General features: G+C 46.2%; 2 protein-coding genes across 2 annotated transcripts in view; both read left to right on the forward strand.

Moving 5' to 3' along the window:
* LOC136663200 (LON peptidase N-terminal domain and RING finger protein 3-like) lies at positions 1 to 13903 on the forward strand. The gene is made up of 4 exons (XM_066640185.1): positions 1 to 550; positions 5586 to 5704; positions 6912 to 7034; positions 13739 to 13903. Exons 1-4 carry the CDS (start codon positions 1 to 3, stop codon positions 13901 to 13903), a joined length of 957 nt encoding a protein of 318 aa, XP_066496282.1.
* Positions 12327 to 22277, forward strand: part of LOC136663165 (LON peptidase N-terminal domain and RING finger protein 3-like) — a 16534-nt gene continuing 6583 nt past the window's right edge. The window contains exons 1-7 of the mRNA XM_066640143.1: positions 12327 to 12395; positions 14286 to 14523; positions 16756 to 16846; positions 18656 to 18770; positions 19791 to 19912; positions 20821 to 20979; positions 21706 to 21868. Of these exons, the coding sequence (XP_066496240.1) occupies positions 14292 to 14523; positions 16756 to 16846; positions 18656 to 18770; positions 19791 to 19912; positions 20821 to 20979; positions 21706 to 21868 (882 nt within the window). The 5' untranslated portion in view covers positions 12327 to 12395; positions 14286 to 14291. The remainder of the gene's footprint in view (positions 12396 to 14285; positions 14524 to 16755; positions 16847 to 18655; positions 18771 to 19790; positions 19913 to 20820; positions 20980 to 21705; positions 21869 to 22277) is intronic.

The raw sequence follows: 22277 nt of genomic DNA on the forward strand, positions 1-22277 counted from the left end.
ATGGAGGTGCGCGCATCCTCTGCGGGCGCCCCGCGGCCCGCGCGCCCCCCCGCCTGGCAGGCGCTGCTGCGGAGCGCGGACGGGCTGGCGCGGGCGGGACAGCTGGGCGCGGCGCTGCCGCTCTACCTGCTGGCGCTGGGGGGGGCCCGGCGGCTGGCCGCGCTGCTGGCGCGCCTGGCGCGCAGGCTCCGCGCCCGCGGAGCGGCTCCCGCGGCCGCGGCCGGGCGGCGGCGGGTGCCGAGCTGCTGCTGCGGGCAGTGCCAGGGCTTCCTGCACCGGCCCGTCTCGCTGCGCTGCGGGCACTCCTTCTGCAAGCCCTGCCTGGAGACCGGCCGCGCCCGCGGATGCTGCGCGCTCTGCCCGCCCGGCGCCCGCGATGGGCAGCGGCAGCAGCGCCCGCTGCGGGTCAACGTGGCCCTGGCGCAGCTGCTGGAGAAGTGGTTCCCCGGGCAGGCGCGGGCCGCCCGGCTCCGGCACGAAGGCAACCGCCTCTACCGCGGGGGGAGGCTGAAGGCGGCCCTGCGCAAGTACGACGAGGCGCTGCGCTGGGGTGAGTCCTCCCCACGCTTTCCGGGGAGTAAGCCCCGTGGAACGCAATGGAACTTGCTTCTGAGTAGACGGGCATAGGGCTGTGCTGTGAGGCTGCAGACCCAGCCACGCTTTCCTGGGAGTAGACCCATTGAACACAATGGAACTTGCTTCTGAGCGGACTGGCATGGGGTTGTGCTGTAAGGCTGCAGACCTAGCCATGCTTTCCTGGGAGTAGACCCATTGAACACAGTGGAACTTGCTTCTGAGCAGACTGGCATGGGGTTGTGCTGTAAGGCTGCAGACCCAGCCACGCTTTCCTGGGAGTAGACCCATTGAACACAGTGGAACTTGCTTCTGAGCAGACTGGCATGGGGTTGTGCTGTAAGGCTGCAGACCTAGCCATGCTTTCCTGGGAGTAGACCCATTGAACACAATGGAACTTGCTTCTGAGCAGACTGGCATGGGGTTGTGCTGCAAGGCTGCAGACCTAGCCATGCTTTCCTGGGAGTAGACCCATTGAACACAATGGAACTTGCTTCCGAGTAGACGGGCATAGGGTTGTGCTGTAAGGCTGCAGACCTAGCCATGCTTTCCTGGGAGTAGACCCATTGAACACAATGGAACTTGCTTCTGTGTAGATAGGCAAAGGGTTGTGCTGTAAGGCTGCACTCCTAGCCACACTTATCTGAGAGTAAGTAATGGGACTTGCTCCTGAGCAGACATGTATAGGATTGGGCTCTCAGGCTGAAATCCTAGCCTCACTTTCCTGGAAGTAAGCCCTATTGACTCTAATGAGACTTGCTTTTGAGGCATAGGATTGTGCTCTCAGGCTGCAAGCCTAGCCGCACTTACCTTAGAGTAAGCACTATTGACTGTAAATGGAACTTACTTCTGAATAGACATGCATAGGATTGTGGGGTAACTTCCCTCTTTCTGGCCCGCTTCCAGACTTGGGTATCTAGGCCTGGGCATAGATAGTCCTTCTTTCTTATGACCTTGAGAGGAATGGTCCTGTATGAAAGCTCTCTCCTTGATGCTTGTCACTTCTCCCTGCTGCGCCCATGGGGAGAGAGCATGTGTGAACTGGCCTGTCTCTTTGTCTCCCTTTGCAACTTTTTTCCCTCTTGGTGCAACTTTTAAAGACTTTTCCAGGCCTCTTGCAGGGAAAGCTGCCCCTTGGTCTTTTTAAGTTCTCCTGTCTTCAACCTCACTCCAACATGCAGGGACTTAACAGCTGAGGCTGCAATCCTGTCCACACTTTCCTGGGAGTAAGTCCCGTTGACTAATGGGACTAATCTGAGTAGATGTGCATTGGATTGGACTCTGACACTCTCTGTAGCACCAGAGAGAAATAATGGCTAAAGCTGTGCTTAATTGCAGAATGTGTGTTGATTGCTGTATGTTGCTCAGGGGCAGGAACTGGCAGATGTACATGGAGCAGGTGTGAATGATGATGGACCACCTACAGTTCATTTCAAGTGCATATAGCTGATGCATGGAGCAGTGTGGGATGGGTGTGAGAGAGAAAACATCTAGGCACACATTTTGCTGTGCATCTACTATGATGTGTAACCCTGGCTTACTGATGGCTGGATCAGTACAGTACAGGTGACCACCCACTGATTTGAAGATTGCACTAAATGACCACTTTGGTGACTGTGTCATCCAGACAACCAACCTACACATAACTGGGGGTGAGAGAGCTTGACCTGAGGCCGCTTTGCTGTCTGTGTGGGTCTGTGGTGTCTCAGTTTTGCAGAAAGCCACGAATATCCCCCATAGATGGTCAGTGGGCGATAGGGCCCATGTTGCTGCAGACAAGTCACTCTTCTCTCCAGTTAAAAGTGCCTCTTAAAAGGAGAGGCACTTTTTGCAGCTCCCTTCCTCCAAAAGTCACTTGATTCTTCTTGGTGCTGATGCAGTTCAAAATCCCAAACAGCATTTAAGGTGCACCAGGGACATGCGGTGTCTGGGGAGGCAGGTGAGGCAGAGCCTCCCCACTGTAGTCCTTCGAAAAGCGCCCCTCAACTGCGCATGGGTTGAGGTGCAGTGCTTGACAAAGGACTATGGCAGGGAGGCTGTGCCTCTCCTGCCTCCCCACGTCCCTGAGGTGCACATCTAAGCTTGTCAGAAACAGTCTAAGAAATCCAGCCAGGATGTGGAAGATCTCCTGGATATGCAACACTCCTTCATTTCACTAGTTTGCATCTTATTTTATCCCAGAAGTAGGAAGGGCAATTAATCACTGATGATACTGACCTGTCATATACAGTATTGGCAAAGGGGTTTTCTCATTTATGACAGGGATGCCTTTTGGGGGTGAATGATCACAGAAACCTGTTTGTTTAGTCCAAAGTGAAAGTAGGTCAGCAGAGCAGTACGTTGCATAAGCTAGTTGGGTTGGTCTGTCTTCCCGGCTCCCTTCCTATGGTATGGTTGCGTAATGAGGGGAGCTACCAGGAGAAATATGGGTCGTGTTTTGGAAAGCGCATCCTCCAGGAGGTCTGATTGTGTTGAGCCAAATTGCCGGTGAGTCACTGTCACAGTCCTTGGCTCAGTGGAATTAAGCTTCTTATTTCTGACTTGGAATTGAAGCGTTCTGCCTGTGAAGGATTCCTGCCAATTACTTTTTCTTAATAGGGAGGGGGAAGTCATATAATGTAAGGTAGTATGGGATCTACCATTCTTGGATTTTGAAGGAAGGAATAAATGAATGAAGAGGCTTTCAAAAAGGCCTTGATCTGGCTTGACAAATCGGAGGTAACCATTTTCGACAGAGGAGTTTGCCTTTTGTGGTTTCTCCCTGGGCTTGTCAAATCTTAGCAAAGAACTTATGGATGGCTCTTTTTCTGTTACAGTCGCACCAGTCTTTGGTGTGCCTGTGGGGGGCACAGAACCACCTAGTTAGTGGCTCTTCTGAACTGTTTAGTTGAATAACTTCCAGAGGGGTTAACCTGACAAAATGGTGCCGTCTTGCACCATAAAGATTAACAGTGCCCACCTGTGGATGGCAAATATCTCTTTACCCAACATGTTGTTTATATGTGGAACTCTTGCCACAGCATATGGTGATGGCACCTGGCCTAGATGCCTTTAAAAGAGCATTGGACTGACCTATGGAGGAAAAGGTCATCACAGGTTACAAGCCATGATGGGAATATACATCCTCTTGGTTTTAGGAGTAGGTTATCTCTGAATTCCAGATGCAAGAGAGTGGCAACAGGATACAGGTCCTGTTGTGTGCTTCCCGAGGCATCTGATGTGCCACTGTGAGATGCAGAAAGCTGGACTAGATGGGCCTTTGGCCTGATTCCACAGTGCTTATAACCTGATAACTGCTGAAAATTGCAACAGTGCCACAAGGGTCTGCACTGCATTAGTTAAATTGTGTCCAGGCACAAACAAACCTGCAGTGGAAATTCAGGGCATTCAATTAGCTCATCGGTTCTAAAAAATTTTAGCCCTAGGACCCACTTTTTAGAATGATAATCTGTTGGGACCCACTGGCAGTGATGTCATTAACCTGGAAATGATGTCATGGCCGGAAGTGACACCATCAAGAATGAATGGGAGTGTTACCCCATGTGACTAAGGACACAATCCTAATCAGGTCTACTCTGAAGTCCTATTTTGTTCAATAGGGCTTACTCTCAGATAAGTGTGGGTGGGATTGCAGCCTAAATCAAATAAGTAAATTAAATACGTAGAAGTTTACAAATTTATTTAAAATAAAGAAGAATCCACCTAACTCTCCCAAGTAGTGGCTGATCTCTTTAAAAAAAATTCCCCAAGCATCCCAAGGGCTGCAATCCTGTCCACACTTACCTGGGAGTAAGCCCCATTGACTAACATTGTTGAAAGCATTTACAGTACATAGTAGCCTGTTAAAAGTACAGATCTGTTCTATCTGCATTTCCCCAGTGCAGTTACACACCATGGTAGTATCAAGTCTAATATATTAAAAATAAAATACACGTTATAATGGGCACCTGCCTGAAATTGGCTTGTGACCCACCTAGTGGGTCCCAACCCTCAGTTTGAAAAACACTGAACTAGGTGTTTAGTTGTGGTTAATGTTGGCATTCCTTTTTGTAACTTTTCATGATGAAACACAAACACTCCAAAATAACAATCACAGTATATCTAGAGAGGTGGCATGCACTGATTTTCAGGCCATAGCATCAGACTTTAAAAGATCTCAGCTTACTCATGAAGTGCACTGGGGTGACCTTTGGCCAATTATATCTCTCAGCCTGACCTAAACCAAGAAAAATTGGGGCAAGGAAATCGTGTGAACTCCTTGAGGAATAATTCCATTAAATGATATGGTGGCTGATTCATAAGCGTTTTGAGTAGACCTCCTTCTGAGGTCATTGCTCAGCGATCGTGCAGCTTCCAGAAGGCCAATTGTGTTGATCTATCTCTGGGAAAGCATCAAAGAGTCTTGTGATACCATCAAGGCTACTAAATGGTAGTCTTTTTAGATGCCACAAGATTCCTTGACATTTCTACGTGGAGTCTGTGAAAGCAATACAAAATGTATTTTAAGAAAACACTTTGAAATGGGAATTTCTTGTTCAAATGTCGGCATTCATTCAGGTGGTGTGATTTATCCTAGCATTGTACAATAGCTAGAGGTGTTTGAAAGCAGTGTTATTTACCTTACTCAGATGTAAGCCCATTGGGTTCAGTAAGATTTAGGCTGTAAACCTTACTGGAAACAAACAACCTAGCAAGAGCAGCAGACCTTAATTTTCCAGTGATTTTCAGGAGCAACACAACCTTGTACAATAACTTGGTAGGTTATTCAATCTCCACCCTGTGTTTATGCAATGCTGGAAGTGATTGTATAAGATACTGTAAAAGTGATGACTCTTATAATGACTGTTCCTTGAAGAGGGAGGGGGGAGAGAGCACTCTGGTTAATTGCAAGCTTTAAATATGGGGTGTTCCCCAGACATTTGCAGCATGAAGTGATTCTAAAGCTTGCATCTGTAGCAGCAATTTTTAAATTAATACTTTGTACTGAGTTGATCTTTTTTCATTGCTTTCAGCTCCCCATGATCATTTATTATATAGCAACCGGTCCCACATTAATTCTGCTTTGAAATTTGGCGCAGAAGCGTTGCACGATGCCGAAATGGCTTGTGTGCTACAGCCACACTGGTTGAAGGTGAGTTTGTCTTTATTTGAGTTTGTCTTTATTTGCCCTCCCTCCAAGGAGCTACATGGTTCCTCCCCTCCTTTTGTCCTCACAACAACCTTGTGAGGTAGGTACGGCTGAGAGTGTGTGACTGACCCAAAGTCCCCCAAGAAGCTTCATGGCTGAGCGGTGATTTGAACCTGGATCTTCCACGTCTAAGTCCAACTCCCGAACCTCAAAACTAATATCTGTCCAAGGCTATTTAGCTGAGGATGTGTCATGAGATGGGGTGGGGTTTGTTGATATCTGCAGAGTTGCTTACAGCCCTTACAGTGCTTTTTTGGCCTGCTATGCTTTACAATCCTGCAGGTAGGAGATTTTGCATGGCCCCACCTGACCCGACCCTGTTGGAAGTGAAATGGCTGTGGTGGTGGTGCCCAGGGACCCTGATGTGCAAGCTGCCTGGCATTTCAAAAGGAGCACAGCTTGGGGAAGGAAGCTGCAGAGCATAGCCCCAGCTGTGAGGCCAGCATTCCTGTGTACTGCTACCATTTTAAGTGGCAATGGCACTGCTTGCAAAACTCCCATCTGGAACAGGTGGGATGTGTCCTTGGGGACAGTTCTCAGCAAAATGGATCCATAGTCAGATTCAGTTTGAGACAATTTAATATGTTCATATTTTGACCCTGGGTTCAAGCCTGATAGGAAGCCACGCTCTAATCTTTTCCCTAAATCCAGGTTTGTGGGGTGAGATGTAAGACAATGTTCAGATTATCTCTGTTCATGTACAGAATGCATTTCTGTACTGCTGGTACGGCCCTATATCTGGACATTTAGAACAGGTACTGCAGTTGACTTGCCTCAAACAAAACCCAGGCAACGATAGTTTAAAACATTCTCTTGCTTTCAACATTTGCTATTCTGTTGGACCTGAACTCTTCTGTGTACAAAGGACCAGATGGAGTCTTAAGAGTGAATTTGGTCTTGTTTGTTCTTTTCTACCTTCAGAACAAATGCTGAATGGGAACTTAAACTGGTGAAGGAAGGGATTTGTCCAGGGCTATCCGCTGAGAGAAAATCCAGTGGTAATTTGAACCTGGATCTCTTGCTTCTGAACAGGCACTTACTTGGTCACGCTGGCCCACATGGTGGTGTGAATTGCCCCACTTCAGGCAAAGAAGTCAATGTTTTATGGGAGGTTCTAGAAAATGGGTAATGGCTTTCTTCTCTTTTGTAGGGTCACTTAAGGAAGGGGCAGGCCCTAGCTAACCTTGGAAAAACAGAAGAAGCTTTACATGAGTTCTTATTTTGCCTTGCTTTGGATGTAAGGAACAAGACAGCTAAATCAGAAGCTCAAAGGGTGAGTCAGTTGTATTTTTTGTCCACGTCTGAGCATGGTGTTCCTGCTTTTGGTTTTCTTTTTTAATCTAAATTTATTACAGTTTTTGAGCTTGTGGGGTGTGGTTGCAAGTACCACTTTGGCATGGCAATCCAATTTCATACCGGGTAAAGCAGATGTAAGCGCCTTGGGACAGAGACCTAGCATCTTATTGCAACAGTTGCCTCACTGGCAGGGTGAGTGCAGTCTTCCTCATGCATTGCAGTCTGCATGAAAGATATTTGGGGGTCTTGCTTCTACCATACCATGCACACTTGTAAAAACATACAAGTTTTTACATACATATGGGCTCACTTGTGGTCTCTCTGTTCCCATCTTCTTATTTTTAATCAGGAGATAGTTTTAAAAAGTGATTGGGGGGTGGTATTTTTGTGATAACCAACTGGCTGAAACCTTTGTCTCAAGTTAGATTTCACTCTAATCTGGTTTTGCTTAGAAACCTAACGGTATCATTCACCTCTGCCACTCTTAAGACACATGTACACATATTTTCCATCCTGGGTCAAGCTTTGGAAAACTGGTTCTATGAGGCTTTAGTGTGATTCATGTTGAACCAGGAAAAAATTGGTAGAGTACTGATTGGCTAGTATCAGAGATGTTGTCATTGTCCTTTCACCTCCTTGCTCTTCTCAATCCCTGAAGCACTACTGCAACCAGTTTTAAACATTAATTTCTTTTTTGAGTAAGATGAAAGACAAATGCATATACATACCCCTTTTAAAAAATGGTCTTCCTTCTTGATGTGTTGGCACATTTCTTTCCCCGGTTCCTTCCCAAACAATGGCCTTGCTCCATCATGGAATGGAGTGGTTGAGCAAGGAGCTGTAATGAACTTTTATATTTTTGAAGTTGCCATGGCATTGATCCTGAGAAGGTTACTCATGGTCTGGCACCAGTGACAGAAGTTAGCTCTCTGTGAATCATAGTCCCTGGGCTACAGAATGCAACACAGAATGCAACACAATGATTCCTTATTACCAGAGCTGTTTGTGTAATGATGATACAGCCTTTCTCCTTGATAGAGCCTTCCAAATGCAACCTGGAGGTAACCAAGTCTGAAGAGTTCATTTTCATTAGTTGTTGGCAGCCTGCAGGTGGATCATGCACAGTGAGCCTGATAAAAAGCTATTGGGGGGGGGGGGGATGTGCACCATGCTGTGTGGAGAAGCTACCTTATCTTGAGTCTGGCAATTGGCCCATCCCCTCTTGGCAGGGCCACTTTAAGACAATTGGACCCATTCCTATCAGTTGGGCTCTATGCCTAAGAGCCCCCATGCTGGGGTAATCTACTCCAGTCTTGTATGCAATTTTATATTATAATGTGCTTAGATCCATTTGGTCCATTAACTCACATGCATTTTTAAAGTACACATTTTGATTGCTTTCCATTCTGCCATAGAGATAAAAAGTATCATATAAATACAATTATATGATTCTACATCTAACTGTAGATTTTACACACCTCTACAATTTTACAGACCTTGGCTGTGAAGCTGAGGCTCCGCAAAAAATGTTTCCTTTTGGACCCTGCAGCTCTAAGCCTGTCGCTGCCTCTTGGGGTTGTCATGTGTTGACTGGTGGTGATTCAGGGGTCTTGAGTGGGGAGGGGTCTTTCCCCTCAGCCTGACCTGGAAATACTAGGGATTGAATATGGGATATTCGGTATACAGGGCAGCTGCCATATCCCTGCGCCCTCCTTTATATTGTTGATCAGGAGACTTAAGGAATGGGGATAGGAACTTGGCAACCCTGTGAACCAGTCTGGCTTCCTGTTTGGCCCCCAACACCTGCTACTGAGGTCTGAAGACACACGCGATACAGCCATTTTTGACACACTTGCATCCATTGCGGTGCTGGCCACCTGCCAAGTGAGCATGACTCAGTCAGTCTCTTGGTATCTGGGCCGATAGCCAGGGAAACATCCCAGGCCTTTAGGGGAAAGACCAAACCTTGGCTTATCAGAGCTGCCCGCCCACTTAGCTGACTTGGAAGAAGCCTTTCCTTCTGGGTGATTCCAGGTGCAGCCGCACCTTGCCGGGTCAGTAAATGCCAGCGTGTGAATAGGGCCAGGTCTTGGGAGCCTCCCGACTTGGAGGGCAGCAAGATCATTGGTGGGCACAAGAGGAGTGCCCTTGACTGTGGCTTCCTGTAGTGATTCTGAGCAGACCCAGTTTGGTTGGAGCTTCCATAGAGGTGGAAGCCAAACTGTAACTTTGGCTTTGTCATCACCACATACGTCACCGTTTGGTTGAGGGCAAGCTGGGAGCTATTGTTGGCTCATAAGAGAGTTGGAGGGTGGAGGAAGAAAGTGAGGACAACTGGAATTAGAGCCAGAGGAGACAGGAGCAGCTGGGTAAGGCGGAAGGAAGCAGAAAGAGCCTTGGAAAGGAAACTGGGCAGAGGAATCTAGGTGGGGAAGTTGGGGTGGTGGTGGAGGCAGCCAACCAGCCCCTAGCAAAACCAAGGTGGGGCTGAGCCTGGCTCTCCAGACTCCCAAATAGCAGAACCTCCCAGCAGGAGCATCAAAGGACCCCTCCCCCAAACAGTGGGCACCCCAAAAGGACTGTTTGGTGGGGCCGAACCGCTACAGTGGTGGTTCTCATGGACTGGAACTGAAGTTTGCCTTGCCCTGTTTCCCAATCTTCTGGGCCCAGGACCTCCACCTGAGTCCTCCCCCCCTGGTTGTCAAGCAGATTCCCTGGGCTAGTAAACCAGCTGTTTGAGTTTTCCCCCAGTTGAGTGTATCTAAAGTTTTGCAGTGAAGGGGGTCTGTGCAAGGAGGTCAACTGCCTCTGTCCTTGGGGAGGGGGGCATTATCTTTCACCCAACCTGAAGATGTGGACCTGTCGCCCTTGGAATGAAAGGTAGGCAAGGCACACACCACCCTTCCCTCACCCAACATCACGGAAAATTCAGTCATGGGTCAGATATTAAGTGAGGCACTGGCAACTGGTGCACTCCCCTGCTACTCTTTTCAGGGTGCAGACCACTAGAGGGCACCCTTCTCCAACCAGGGGTGGACTAACAAGAGCCATCGAGACACACAAAACGTCTTGACGAGTTCATCCCACAGGAGCCTTCATGTTGTCCTATAGGGATTTAGCCTATCAAAAGCTGGACCACAGGTTCCTCCTGTTTCCCCCTGCCGTGTTCCCTCCATTGCTTCCTGCCTCAGCACCTGCTCAGGTACCAGCTAACTCTGTGTTGAGGGCTCTTTCCGCTGCTCCCCCCCAGCAATTCCTGTCCCTGTCTTTAAGTGCCAGGAGATGGCAGCAGAGGAAGGGGATGCAACCACCAGCACCACATCGTCGTAGTGCATGTTTTCGGACAATATAGATGCACAGACTGCTGGCATCAACAGGGGCATGTATCCAGTTGGAAATGGGGCCCTTGGAACAGCTCTGGCTGCAGCGCCCCACTGCCTCTTAGCACCACTGCTACTGCTCGTGCTGGGAAGGGGAGGGTTAAAGAGCCCTTTGCGTGTGTCTCAGGGGGTGGCACCTCTGTCTTTGGCCATTCATTGATTGTTGGGTTCCAAACTGCAGCTTCTGATTAAAAATAACGGTTGTCCGCAGCACAGAGCGGAGGGGAGGGGAGGCTTTTTCTCAGCCAAGGCAGCATCCTTTTGTCCTGTGAGCTTTGCCACGTAATGCAATGCAGTTCACGTGGAGCGGCTGTGGCAAGCGGGTGGACTGGCCCGGGTGCATCGTTGGCTAGAGGAGTGATTTGGCTTGCCCTCTTCCGGTTGTGGGACCGAAACATTGCGGCAAGCTTTTTGAAAGAGAGCTTTTCTTTTTGTGTGAACAGTTGGGACAGGGTTGGAAAAAGGTGTTCAGCCTTTTAGGAGACAAAAATAGAAAACGTTTAGAAACTTGGAAATGAATGCTTTTTTTCCCCCCAGCCTCCTTTCTTTTTTTTAAATTCAAAATAAAGTTGATGAGGTGGCTAGTTAATAATTGTTTTCAGATGTGAAGATATGGCCTTCATAGTTTTGTAATCTCTTGGCAAGCTCTTGATGGCATTCAGAAGTCTTTTTCTGGTGTTCAGAAGTATAAAGTGGATCTGTTTAATCCTCTGATCATCAAAACATAGTGTTATTATTGTTATTATTATTAACAGTATTTATATACCGCTTTTCAACTAAAAGTTCACAAAGCGGTTTACAGAGAAAAATCAAATAACTAAATGGCTCCCTGTCCCAAAAGGGCTCACAATCTAAAAAGATGCAAAAGAATACCAGCAGACAGCCACTAGAACAGACAGTGCTGGGGTGAGGTGGGCCAGTTACTCTCCCCTTGCTAAAAAAGGAGCACCCACTTGAAAAAGTGCCTCTTACCCAATTAGCAGGGGTAGTGTTTCTGCATGGAGTTTTATACAGAGCTTGGGTGCAAACCTTCAGCGTATCCCTGTGTTTCCCAGGCTGTGGGTCACAAGCTGATTTTTGGTGGGCCACATAGTTTTTGAAATGTGATGTTTGCTTGCGCAACCATCGGTGGCTTCACTAGGGTTTGTGTCACCTGATACAGGAGACCAGCATGTCACCCCCATGATGGACCTCCTCCCATGCAATGGGTGGGGCAGTGCCCTAAGCAGTGGGCATGGTGATGCACCATTGCCCTGCCCTGCTGGTTTTTTGGCTATAACTTTTGATAGAATAGAGATATTTCAACGTGGTTTATTTGCATTATGCGTGAAATTACGTATTGATTGATATTTAACATATTCATATTTGAAAATAGCAAGTTTTAGAAAATTTTGGTGAGTAGTGGTGTCACCCTCTCGTGCACGTCACCCAGTGGGATCCGTACCACCTGCAGCCCATTAGCAACACCACCAATTCACACTTTTGTTCTTCTCTAAACAGTGTGGGAAGTGTTGGTGTATCCCTGAAGCTATTTGCTCCAAGAAGAAAAAATATCTGGGTGCAGAGAACAGCTTCTCTTCTGGGGCCAATAGAAAATGGGCAGGGGAAGTGTTTTCATGGGGGAAGAACTTAACCCCTCTCAAACAGTGTTTAGCAAAATGCTGTTTTGTATTCTCCTTGTGTCTGGTTTGCACTTGCTTTCTATTAATTGTGAGCAGCCAGGAAGGGAACCGGGACTCTGTAAGTGTGTGTGTGCTTGCGTCACCGAATTAAGTCATGTGTGTGTTTGTTTTATATCACAGCTTCTGCTTAGTTTATTTTCACGTATCGAGGGGAATGCTCAGGAACATTTGCCAGATACCCTGCAGCTGTTGTCCTGTCACCCTAGATTAAAAAGGGACCTTTTAAACTCAGTGGGATCTGGAGGCACCTGCCACAGCCTACAAGGGTTGCTCAAGGTAACTAATATTTGTGGTTGTTTATGCTGAATGTTTTTAAAGGCATATAATGCTTTTAAAGGCATCTAGGCCAGGTGCCATTGCAATATCCTGTGGCTAGGAGTGCCACAGATGAATTACTGAGTAATGAAATACGTATTTCCTTTTGTCTGTTCTGACTCTTCTGCCAGTCAATTTTAGTGCATGTTCCAGATAGGTGGTCCCTCTATCCCAGCCATTTTCAACCACTGTGCCATGGCACACTGGTATGCCCTGAATGGTCTTCAGGTGTGCCATGGGAGTTTGGGGGAGGGTCATTTATTAGTGGGACCATTGAGGGATGTGAGCCCCCCACCAACAGCATGGTGTGCCTTGTCAATGGTCAAAATACTGATGGTCTGCCTTGACAATTTTAGTACTCTATAAGTGTGCCGTGAGACAAAAAAGGTTGAAAATCACTGCTCTATCCATTCTGTTGATTGCATGCATAATTTTTATGAGGTAATGTCCGTGAAGTAACTGGAATGTGCAGTAAGAATGATAGTCCTTCCCTGCGCTCTCAGGGAAATGCATGAAGAGGTTTGGGTTGTGTTTACAAAGGCACTGGATCAAGGGATCTATACTAGGAAGTGGCTGCCTGCAGAGTCAGTATTGTCAGCATTGTCAACATGGACTGGCAGTGGCTTCCCAGGACTCAATGTTGGGTGCCTTTCCCAACTCTACCTGGAGATGCTGGCAAGTGAAGCTGACACCTTCTGCATGAAAATCAGGCTTACTTCTTGTTGGCATCCTTCAGTCTCGGAAGACTATGGTATCGCACTCTGAATAGTGTTCTGGAACAGAGTGTCCTCTCCAGTGTGCGAAGCCTGGGTAAAGTAGGTATGGAGGACAGACTGTTACCCATGCAGCAAATCCCCGCTCTCCACGTCGCTGAAATGGTCCAATGGAAAGGCAGAGGCCAATACGGTTGGTTCCAGCGGCGTCGCAGGAGTTGCCAGAACGTGACTGTGTTCAGCCACGAACTGCCTCAGGGACTCCGGCTCTGGATTTTGCCTCGAGGTTGACTCCTGAAGCCTTTCCCATAACTGGATGTAGCCACAAGGCAGTGGAGGTTTGGGATCAGAGTTTTCCTTCTCTCAGATGAGCTGCCTTCCCAGTTTGACGAGGTTAGCTACCCAGGTTTACTACCCACCAAGTTATAGCCTTCCCTGCAACTTGGGTTTGCAATACATTCCCTATGCAAAGACATGTTGCATTGCTGTGAGCTGTGCCCTACAATTTAAGTGTCAAGACTAGACATTCAGCTCTTAGCTGATTCCCCCAATAGCAGTAGTATCCAAACTGTTCGCCATGGCACCTGAGAGCACCGCAGCAAGCTCACAGGGGCAGCGCGGGATGTATGTGGCATCCTCTTCTTCCTAGCAATCCTGGGCACCGTCATCTTGGATAACATGAGATCTTACGTGATCCAAGATGGCGGCGTTCCAAAGAGCCAAGAAGAAGAGGCTGTTGTGAAAGAGGCTCCATGACCACAGTAAGTTTAGAAACTGCTGCCCCATAGGGATCAGTGGCAGCCATTCCCATGAATGGAAAAAGGAAATGGGTCTACTTGGGGGTGCTGTTGGGATGGGAGCTGACTATGTCTCCCAGTGACCTGACTGGGTCAGGTATGGGTCTGCATGCACCTGTTCTGGGTTCTGTTCCCAATATTCCATAAGGTGCTTATGTGAGATTTGATAGGGTAACTTGCAAATGAACCAGTGTCCTATTTCTGGAGTTCTGTTCCCAGTTCTGTGTCTCTATACGCAAGTGTGTGTCTGTCTGGGCTCTTTCCAGAAATGCTTTGAAGAACATCTTTAGTGGAAATGGAACAGTCCTGAAGCATAACTTTCTTTCTTTTTTGCCATGCAGGCCAGCATGGAAAAGGGAAAGAGTTTCTCCCTCCACAAGGTTCAGAAAGCAATGAACTGTGACAGCTTGGGAAAGCCCATCCAAAAAGAAAATCAAAAAGGAAACTTGGATGAGAACAGGCACCCCTTGGTGCCAGACTCTGCCCTCCTGGTGTCTGAGAGGCGCAAACTTTTAAAGAGAAAACGGTGCCCGGAGGGTCTTCAGAGCAGCGATGTACCGAGCAAGATTATGAAAAGGGGTAAGATGCTTTCTGTTTGGGGCACAAGTCAGACCTGCTTCTCAAGTCTGTGACTGAATGAAGAAGGGTTGAAATTTACTTCCAAGAAAGTTCTTGTTGTTTGGTTGCATCCTTGCTCAAAAAAATGAAGTCCAACTTATTAATGCAGTGGTTCCCAAACAGTGGGTTGGGACCTGATTTTTGGTGGGTCCCGTACGGGTGATGGAAAGATCAAATAACTAATTGCCGCAAGCCCCAAGGCTATTCAGAAATCAGATACTGTAGCTGCTGATTTCTTGGCAAAGAGCTCAGCTCCTGCAATTTGCAAAAAGGTGTAAATATAGGGAGATAAATGTTTGAGGGTCTTGTTACAAATAAAATATTTTTTCTTTCTAGATCTTTTTTTAAAGTCTGGTAAACCTAGGTGGTTCTTGATTGAGTGTCATTTTAAAAAGTGGGTCCTGGTGCTAAAAGGTTTGGGAACCAGTATATTAAAGCAAGATTATCCATGTGAAGCATTTGCACTTTGGTACTGTACAAAGTTTAAATATTGTACAATATGCTGAATGAGGTGCAGTCTCCAGGTGCTTGACTGGCACAAGGCCCAGCAACCATCTTCTGTGTGTCTCCCAGCCTCTGAGAGCTGCCTGCCTGCTCACTGAGCTATTCTCATGAGAAGCTTAAGAAGATGGACTCAAAACAGTGACCTTAACAGCTGCACTTGCTTCTCATTATGAGAATGAGGCAAGATGATGGGTCTACTTCAAAGCTTCAGGCTATGTTTATTCTTTACATGTATTAATCTAGGTCAGTGGTTCTCGGACAGTGAGCACTGGGACACACTTTTTAAAATGAGAATCTGTCGGGACCCACCGGAAGTGATGTCATGACCGGAAGTGACATCATCAAGCAGGAAAATTTTTAACAATCCTAGGTTGCAATCGTACCCACACTTACCCAGGAGTAAGACCCATTGACCATCATTGTTAAAAGAATATACTCGTACATAGTAGCTTGTTAAAAGTACAGGTCTGTAACATTTCCCCAAATTCAGTCACATACCATGACTAATATATTAAAAATATTGAAATGAATGGGAACTCACCTGAAATTAGCTTGTGACCCACCTAATGGTTCCTGACCCACAGTTTGAGAAACACTGATCTAAGTGTATCTGCTAGATAACCACTCTGTCTAATGATGTGAACATCTCCTGTGGTATCAGCCTGGCTTTTATCTGCTACATGTGTCTTGATAATGTGTCTCCTAATGATGAGAACTCCGGCAGTAGCAATACTCACAGTGATATAAATCACTTTGCTGTCAGTCTGTTTTCAACCACTGTGCTGTAGCACACTGGTGTGCTGCAAATGGGCTGCTGATGTGCCACGGGAATTTGGGGGAAGGGTCATTTATTAAGAGGGCCATTGAGCCCCCCCACCAGCGGCATGGTGTGCCTTGTCAATTGTCAAAAAACTGATGGTGTGCCTTGACAATTTTAGTACCTGGTCAGTCCCACATGAAAATTGGACTCTTCCATGTCTTGAAATATGATTATTTGTGTTTTCTGTCATTTGCAGCTAATGAGTTCCTAAATGAAAAAAGTGCTTATTTTGGATTATGACTGGTTTAATGACATCACTTCCTGCCTAATGGCATCACTTTTGGCCCTCAGCATCATGAATGCTATTTGACCCTCGGTATGAAACAAGTTTGACACCCCTGTTTTAGCCAAATAAAGCTCCTCTATAACAACATCAAAGTAGGCTTGCTTCTTTCTCAGAAACTAAAAAAAATCTCTGCCCTGGCCCAGCAGCCGTGACCTCTTACAATGGTCATGTATTTGAATGTTCTTTGATATATTAAAAAAATCCCTGTGAGCCGAAAACTAGCACACAAGGGAGAGAGATTTCTGTTTAATGCTAGCTGACTATGTGCGTGGAGTTCTGGGTTATAGAGAGTATTCATTCAAGCGTTCAAAAATACAAAACTTCATCTGCAGTCTGAATTCTACCCCTTGGTTCTGTGTAATGTGTCAGTAGGCTTTTGGAATAAATGTTCTTTTAAACCTGCAGGTGGCAGGGCAGTTGAGACCAATTTAGTCTTAAAATAACATTGGAATGAAGCACTTCAGAATGTTAGCTTCTCAGGCTTCAGTTTAATGTGCTGGAATGTTAAATGCAAATTTACTTTCAACTGGGTTCAGATTTTGCCCATGTTAAACCGTTTTTCCCCCCCTGTGGTTCTTCATAGATCCCACTGATGAGAAAGCATCCAGCACCGGGAACCATGCTCTGTTTGGATGTGTTGACCCTTCTGATCTGGAGTGTTCGTTATGCATGAGGTATCAGTTAATTTTCATGAGTTGACCAGTATGCAGAGAATAGTCCATCCATTAACTGTGGTCAAGGGCTTGGATATGGGCTGTAGAATGGCCTTCCCCGCCCCTTCTCCTCTTGGGCACGCAGCCAAATATTAAACATTTGGGTTCAGTTCTGGTTCAGGAGCATCACTATTTTTAAAAACCTCTCCAGTTAAGACACTTAAAGTTTAGATAGATTTCATGCAGAATAATATCAAGCTGTTTTGCTTGATGAAATGAAAAGTATGAAATGGATGCAATAAGTACAGGTTGGGCATCTAGAATTCTGAAATTCATTCTGAAATACAGAATTCTTTTGAGTACCAACGTGACTTTTTTAAAAACTGCTTTTGCCTAAAGAAATAAAATCACAAACTGTGTTTCATGCACAAACCTTGTTTCATGCACAAAATTATTTAAAATGTTGTATAAAATTACCTTCAGGCTATATAAGGGGTTTATTATTATTATTATTATTATTATTATTATTATTATTATTATTATTATTATTATTATTATTCAGTATTTATATATTGCTTTTCAATATGCGCAGGTATTCCTAAATATGGAAAAATCTGATATCCAAAATGCTTCTTGTACCAGGGATGTCCAACCTATACTGTACTGAACTTGAGAAAAATATTTTTGTTGTCTTCATCTCTTTATTTTCAAATATTTTTTTTAAAGGTTTAAATTATATATAGAATAGGAATGGGGGGAGCCAGGAAATTAGAACATCCCTCATGCAGTTGAATGCTGGCTACCTGATTGAGAGGCCTATTTTGAAGTGGTTACCACTTCCTGCACAGAGGAATTGGATTCTGATTCAATGCTAGCAAAATGAAAAAGTCTCTCTGAACCAGATTTTGGGTTCAGGTTTTGTTCAACCTAGGGAGCCAATTCCCCCAACCTTAACTATTGTTCCAAGACAGTTATGGAAAACCATTGTTGACATCTTAAGCAGGATATGATATCCAGTCCTGGTGAAAAAGGACGTGGTTAGTATTGATTTTTGTTAACAGTGATGCTGACATCCTTAAAGCCAGGGGCTGGAACTTGTGCTCTTGCAGTGGGGTTGGGAGGAGAGAGTGTATGCAAGATTTGCTGCTCTCCTAGAAACCACTGCTATCAGTGTTGGCCTCCAAGCAAGTACCAGCCTGCATTTTCTGAAAATCTGTACATGAATTTGACACAAGCCTGAACATCTTGGCTTAAAGCATGGATTCATGTCATCATTCATTCTAATTAAGGATAGAGTAACACAACGGAGTTTGCAGGCAGTGATATCCTGACCTGGGAACCCAGTGACCTACTCGCCCACTAGCAGAAGCTAATAACCTGTTTTTACAATGCAAGTGACAAATGTCATTGTCCTATATCGAGTAAGTAGTGACTCAATATAGGTCACTGACCGAGCAGTGCACACAGATAACCTGCAAAGTATGTGTGATGCCCCAAGGGGTGTCTGTGACAATCAATCACTGCTTTCCAGAAATGCAAGTACTAGTTGCTGCCTGCCCTTTATCTCCCCCCACCTGCCCAGTGTAGCATTGCATTAAGGCAGAACATCCAAGCCAAGGTGGAAGAAACTTGCTGTAGATCACCTTGCCAATTGCCCCCCTCAGACCTTCCAGTTACTGACTTCTAAGCATCACCGTGGCCATCTGGGAAAGGAAAGATGATTGACCATTTGTGAATGGAAGCTGCTGTGAACTGCTGCCACTTCTGACGTTCCTGCTGCAAGATAGTGTTGCTCTCTTTTTTGAATCTTCTCCAATTCTTCTGCTCCAGGCTCTTCTATGAACCGGTCACCACCCCCTGCGGGCACACATTCTGCCTGAAATGCCTTGAAAGATGCTTGGATCACAACCCGAAGTGCCCCCTCTGCAAGGAGGAGCTCTTGGAGGTATACGGGTGTCTGTGTGTTTCCCAAATGCTCAGCATTGCCAGTGAGCTTGACTATGGAAAAAAGCCACGTTCTCCTTCTTGGGAGTAGGTCTTGTTGCCATTCTCCCCCCCCCCCCCAAATGCTTTCCAAATCATTCACTTCTCTTGTTCTGATTGATCATGCCATACCTCTCCTGAAATGCCTACACTGGCTTCCTGGCTGCTCCTGGTCCTTATCTTCAAAGCCTCCATGGTCTCTTGCTCCCATCTCTCTGCATTCATAACCCCCTTTATTGTCCTGTGCTTCTCCGCCACCCATAGCCAACCAAAAGTCTCTTCCTCTCTCAAGCAAATTTGCCCTTTATACCTGGGAGTCCCTTACAGGTCACCTGTAGGATGCCTCTTCCTTTAAATCTATCCTTAAAATTTACCTCTTTGTGGAGTTTTGGCACTGCCCCTGACTCCTGTCTTTCCATCTGTTATAAAGTGCCTTCTACCCGAACAGCACTGTATTTGTAATTATAATTATTATTTATGAAAACAAAAACTTTTCATCTTAGAAAGAGGATGAGTTCTGTACCAGAAGGCTGGGGTAGATCCATGGACTGGAGAAATCTCCAAGAACAGTGACCTTGGGTCAATTGCTGACCCTCAGCCTGTCCTACATCACAGGGTTGTTTTGAATATAATGGAGACAACCCATGTTTGTCACCCTGAGTTCATTGGAGGAAGGATGGGATACAAATGTGAGGAATGAATGAGATCCCCAGTTCCAGCTGTCCTCTGCCATTTACTAATGGCTTCAGGGCAGGTCCATCCTTGTGAGAAAAGGGTAACACTGCCTTGGAAGGGTCATAGCTCCATCCTTTGCATGCACAAAGGTTCCTGACTTGGCTTTTGGCACCCCTAGTTAGCAGCTCCTGTCTAACATCTGCTCTCACAGGAGCTAGAAGATACTGATGAGTTTAATGTTTCTGTTGGGGATCCATCTCTAGCCAAACTGTGGCTGTGCCTGAATAGAATTGAATTTTTGTTGCAGTGTTTGGCAATGAGGAAACACTGTAAGACGGTATTGATGGAAGAATTGATTGCCAAGTACTTCCCGGAGGAACTGATGGAACGAAGGAAGCTGTACGAGGAGGAGATGGCTGAGCTATCGAAGTATGTCGTTTGTATCAATTTCTCCTGTCCCACTTCCCTAGGTTAAGGTCCCCCCACCCCGGCATTAAGCTAGTCATGTCCAACTCTAGGGGTGGTGCTCATCTCCCTTTCTAACCTGAAGAGTTTGTCCATAGACAGTTTCCATGGTCATATGGCCGGCATGACTAGACCCCTAAGCGCATGGAACATCATTACCAAATAGGTGGTACCTATTTATCTACTTGTATTTTAACATGTTTTTGAACTGCTGGGTTGGCAGGAGCTGGGACAAGCAATGGGAGCTCACCCCGTTGTGTGGCTTTGAACTGCCAACCTTGCAGTCAACAAGCTTGTTGGCTCAGCAGTTTTAACCCACCACGCCACTGCATCCCTCCTGCTTTCCTACCTCCCCTAATTGCATTCCTAAAGGTGGGGGAGGACAAGTTAGCAAGGCCAGCTTTAAGCCAGTTGGGCCAATTGCTCCCAGCACTAGGGTAATCTAGTCTTGACAAATGCATACTTTACTTTTTAAAGGTAATCTGCACATTTAGTCTGTTTACTTGTAGGCTTACACGAATGTAACCTTATATTAAAATTTGCCTAGATCCATTTGTTCCATTATATACACTTTTTTAAGCACACATTTTGATTGCTTTCCATTCTAAGAGGTATAAAGTCTGTATAATACAGTGAGCGCTCAGTATCTGCAGGGGATCAGTTTCAGGAACCCCCACAGATTTCCATGGATAAATCTGTGGAAAGCCCTTCAGTTGCTTCCTGGACATGACTAGAAGGGCCTTGCAGATGCCTCCAGGAGGCTTTCTGGGAAGAGGAAGGGGTGGAATCTTGTTCATTCTTAGACTGGTAGTTTTTGTGCGCAATGGTGGTGTGCTCCGAGCATCTGATTCTTACGAAAGTGTGTCTTGCAGCTTGAACAAGAGCGTCCCCATCTTCGTGTGCACGATGGCCTACCCCACTGTCCCATGCCCCCTGCACATCTTTGAGCCATGTTATCGCCTGATGATCCGAAGATGCATGGAGACGGGCACCAAGCAATTTGGGATGTGCATTGGGCACCCTGTCAAAGGGTGAGTTACGGAAATGGCTGAGCCTCAGGACCTGGTAGCTGCAAGAGCAGGTTCAATAATACCTCCCATAACAGTGTGTACATGGAACGCTTGTCATCCTGGGTTGATTGACCGCCATTGTGGCCAGTGGGAGAGGTGCATTCTGGGTAGGGTAGGGCCTATCAGTGCCCATTACCTGCATTGACATCACCCTTAGCTGTGTTTCACACAACACTCAGCTTCAGAGGACAGGTCCTCCTGCATTGATGGAATCAACTGTAATTGACTCCAGTTCTCCCCTCTTGTGGTCTATGATAGCAATGTAGAAAGTTGCTGTTGGTCCATCTGTTGTCAACAGTGAGTGGCAGAAACTCTCTAGAATTCTAGGGAGGATTTTTTTTCTGTCTTTCCTGCAGTTGCCAGGGATTGAATTTGGAATTTTCTCCATGCTCTACCCACTCAGCTACTCTCCTTCCCTTAATATCTCTTGGTACCTCTGATACCCCTATTGCTTCTATAACTTTGACAGCCAAAACTTTCATAACTAAACATACTGCTTAGAAAGTAAGATCACTACGCTGATCAGGTGGAGCAGCCTTGGAGATACGACTTTGAAAATGATGGTAGTGTAATCGGAATATAGCCAGCTGAAAAGGTTCTCTGTGTTTCCAGGTAGCAGGTGTTGGCACCACCTTGCTAGCATGGAGTAAATCATGTTTCTTTACCTTGGTGGTTTTGCATCCACAGATTTGCAGATTATGGCTGCATCCTGGAGATAAGGAACGTTGAGTTCTTTGCGGACGGCCGTTCTGTGGTCGACAGTATTGGCAAAAGGAGGTTCAGAGTGATCCAGCACAGCCAACGTGATGGATACAACACAGCAGATATTGAATACATTGAGGATCAAACAGTGAGTATTGATTCAGTACCATGGGGAAGAGATTTAATTGTATTTTTTGTGGGATGTGAGCAATGGGGGGGTTATATGTGGTCCACAACAATAATGATTTTTGCCTCGATCCAGCTCCTGAGCTGCTTGGAATGTGTTGGAGCCAGTGGGAAGGGTTTGTTCAAGCTGCTATAACACGGAGGCTAAGGGAATGGCTAAGAGCCCGGAGATGGCCAGCTCAAATTTTGCATCAGCCATGAATGTGTTGGGCGCAAAGCTGAAATGACTGCAGGGACCTGGCCTCCTTTACATAGATGTTGTCAGGATACTGTGAAGCACTTTGAAGTTTTGGGCATGCCGTCTGAACACATTGTCACTGCATTGACTCTCATCCTTCCTCCAAGATGCTCAGGGTGGCAAAAACAACCTG

This window comes from Tiliqua scincoides, chromosome 12, assembly GCF_035046505.1.
Source record: "Tiliqua scincoides isolate rTilSci1 chromosome 12, rTilSci1.hap2, whole genome shotgun sequence".
Classification (NCBI taxonomy): Eukaryota; Metazoa; Chordata; class Lepidosauria; order Squamata; family Scincidae; genus Tiliqua; species Tiliqua scincoides.

Bases quoted from the DNA above. Each gene is read 5' to 3' on its own strand.
- LOC136663200 (XM_066640185.1), top strand. From the start codon at position 1: ATGGAGGTGCGCGCATCCTCTGCGGGCGCCCCGCGGCCCGCGCGCCCC. The intron at 551-5,585 runs GTGAGTCCTCCC...CATTGCTTTCAG, and splicing joins CGACGAGGCGCTGCGCTGGG to CTCCCCATGATCATTTATTA. The intron at 5,705-6,911 runs GTGAGTTTGTCT...TCTCTTTTGTAG, and splicing joins TACAGCCACACTGGTTGAAG to GGTCACTTAAGGAAGGGGCA.